This window comes from Eucalyptus grandis, chromosome 9 (assembly GCF_016545825.1).
Source record: "Eucalyptus grandis isolate ANBG69807.140 chromosome 9, ASM1654582v1, whole genome shotgun sequence".
Classification (NCBI taxonomy): Eukaryota; Viridiplantae; Streptophyta; class Magnoliopsida; order Myrtales; family Myrtaceae; genus Eucalyptus; species Eucalyptus grandis.
Window position 1 is genome coordinate 36,093,712 of NC_052620.1, and position 2,930 is coordinate 36,096,641.

General features: G+C 43.1%; 1 protein-coding gene across 1 annotated transcript; it reads left to right on the forward strand.

Annotated features, from left to right (window-relative positions):
* The first annotated feature begins 325 nt into the window (after positions 1-325).
* On the forward strand, positions 326-2,578 carry LOC104427248 (protein ACCELERATED CELL DEATH 6). Its single transcript, XM_039302580.1, has 3 exons — positions 326-983; positions 1,207-1,760; positions 1,850-2,578. The coding sequence occupies exons 1-3, from the start codon at positions 326-328 to the stop codon at positions 2,576-2,578; spliced, it is 1,941 nt and encodes a 646-aa protein (XP_039158514.1).
* The last annotated feature ends 352 nt before the right edge of the window (positions 2,579-2,930 follow it).

Here is a 2,930-nt window from a genome sequence, read left to right on the forward strand (position 1 = left end):
AGAATACCGAATAGACTTGTTTTATCAATAATATGATAGATTGAATCAATCGTAGTATAGAAACTATATCGAAACTTGTGTTCTTAGAACAGTGTGAGTCTCACTATTTTTGGAAAGGCTAACTGAAGATAGATTATCGGACAAAGACTTCACAACTTCCTGGGCCGGTCACTAATTGACTGTCGGATCAAAAGTTAATGACATCGGCTGAGGTGAGTCTCATCGGTTGTTGGGTCGACCTTTATAAGGGCGAGTGCTCCCTTCCTTTTGCCTTCTCACTCCATAAGGGAGATTAAAGAAGAAAAAAAAATTCCCGCGGTCTGAAATGGCCCTCGCGATAAGCATGGAAGGGAGTGAAACAAGGCTGACGCCAAATGAAAGACTTGAAGCTTTGAAGCGGAGATACGTCCCAACTTCGGATAATCAACACCAGCTTGGAGATGGTGATCTGAACAAAATTATGGATCGTGACCTATATGAAGCCACGAAAGAAGGAGACGTTCAGAAATTCATCGATGTGTTAGAAAAGGTTATTGAGTCGAGGAAACTAGCTTTGTCGCTAATCTTCGACCAAGTCACCCCCTCCGGAAATTCAATGCTTCATGTAGCAGCAAGCTCTGAGAAAGAAGACGTCATAGAGCTCATTCTCTTTCATTACCCTTACCTTGTGACCCGGAAAAACTCCTCGGAGGATACTCCACTCCATGTTGCCATTCAACATCAAATGCTTAATGCAGCAAGCAAGCTGATGCGCCAGAGAAGAGACTCAGAAATTATATACTGGAAAAACAAGGATAATAAATCTCCAGTGTATTTGGCAGTCGAAAAGTGCAAGTTGTCAAACTCGAAAGATCACAATGGGGCGGTCTGGGAGATTCTTCAGCTTCTCTTACGAGAATCTGCTCGAGATGAAGCTTACGCAGTCAAGATACAGGGCATGTCACCAGTTTTGGCAGCATTCAGGGGGGAGGGGGTGGATACAGGTAATGGATACTTTTATAAGTAGTTCTAGTCCATAAATACATAGATGTAAGTAAACTGCACTGCTTTTTGCTCTTTTTCAAAATTCATATTCGTCCAATTTGGAGAAAAGCTTGATAATAGCATTTGGTCAAAAAGCGAATGACTCTGCAGGAGCTAACAGCAATAATTATTTAATTAGTTAATTGCACCCAACCTAAAGAGTGCTATGACCTATAATGTCAGATTTATTGAAAGAAATTATAGAACGGCTCCCGAAGTTACTCCACGTGCGCGATGAAGACGGAGGGACACCAATGCACGCTGCAGCGTCGTCGGTTAGATATGAAGGCGCAATTGGGCTCTTGCTGAAGAAATGCCCTTGTCTCGCCCTTCAAACGGACAAAAACGGCTCCTACCCGATTCACATCGCTAGCGAAGCCGGCAACTTCCACGCATTCGAACGGTTACTGAAGGACACGTGGCCTGACCTGGCAGAGATCAAAAACAAAAAGGGTCAGAATATTCTTCACGTTGCAGCCACGAGCCGGTACTTTTTCACGGCCTACTACATATTAAAACAACACAGCGAGTCCGATATCATCGGGAAGCTGGGGAATTCGAAAGATGTCGATGGGAACACGCCCCTCCATTTGGCAGCGATGCACAACCATTGTGGTGCTATGCGCTCTTTGACGAAGGACAAAAGAATTGACGTGCGGCTTCGGAACAATGATGGTTTGACCGCCTTGGATGTGGCCATGGAATCCAGAAGCTTGTCGACGAGAAATCCAGCGGTAGTGTAATTTTGGTTGCAGGCTGTGTTTACTCTCAACTGAATCTAATGTGCTCGGGATTGATGACTAATTCTCTGATTTGACATTTGCAGTTAATAGGACGTGCGATTTTGATTACTGCTGGTGTGAAACGAACCGAAGGTCGAGACACTCTGTCGTCAAAAGAACAAATAGATCGAGCGAGCAAATCATCTTCTGCCGATTGGATCAAGGACCAAGTCAATACATTATTGCTAGTGGCCACACTTGTGGCCTCCGTCACGTTTACAGCGGGCTTAACCTTGCCCGGTGGATATAATGCTCCCAGTGATCCGAACCCGGGAATGGCGATCATGCTGCATCACAGAATGTTTCAAGTTTTTGTAATTGCCAACGTATTAGCCATGTACAGCTCCATTCTTGCAGTCGTAGTCCTCCTCTGGGGTCTCAACAAAGATTTCTATGTTGCAGAACTAGCTTACCACTCAGCAGGGCCATTATTGTTGATGGCTCTCACAGGCATGTCAGTGGCTTTTTTGGCGGCCGTAACCGTAGCAGTGAGCAAACTTACTTGGCTTGGCATCCTTGTTCTATATGCCGGAGTCTTTTTCCTCGCGATGGTTGTGGTGGTTTTAGCGGCCTTCGTATTCTCATCCTCCAAGACTACTATGAGGATTGTGGTGTTTTACTTTGTGGTAGCTAAAATCAAGAACTATGTCAAAATATGTCTTTTAGTTTTTGTCTGCATTATTGCATTGCCATTCGCTTTATGTATCCTACCATTTTACGGGGTCTACAAATGTGTAGAGTACTTCAAAAAACTTGATCGACCTCTGTACTGATCTTCAATTCAATGCGAATCTTCTATTCCTTCTGAGTAATAGTTGTTTTTATTAGAAATTCTTCACAATCTTCTATATTCCCTTCAATAAAATGGGAGTTCCCATTCGCTCTTCCTTTTTTTCCTTCCTTTTCTCCTTAGTTTCCCTATTAATGCATCTATATATTTATATTTATGCTAATGCTTTAACACGGAGTACCGAGAGAGAAACCCGCAAGCATCCATCCTAAAATGCCATGTGTCAATCAAGCCGCCAGCTCTTGATCCTCCAATTTTTAGTTTTCTTTATTTTTTTAATCATTTTCCTAAAGATTTCGCCGCCCCTCATTTGCCAAAAAAAACGCAAGATTTTT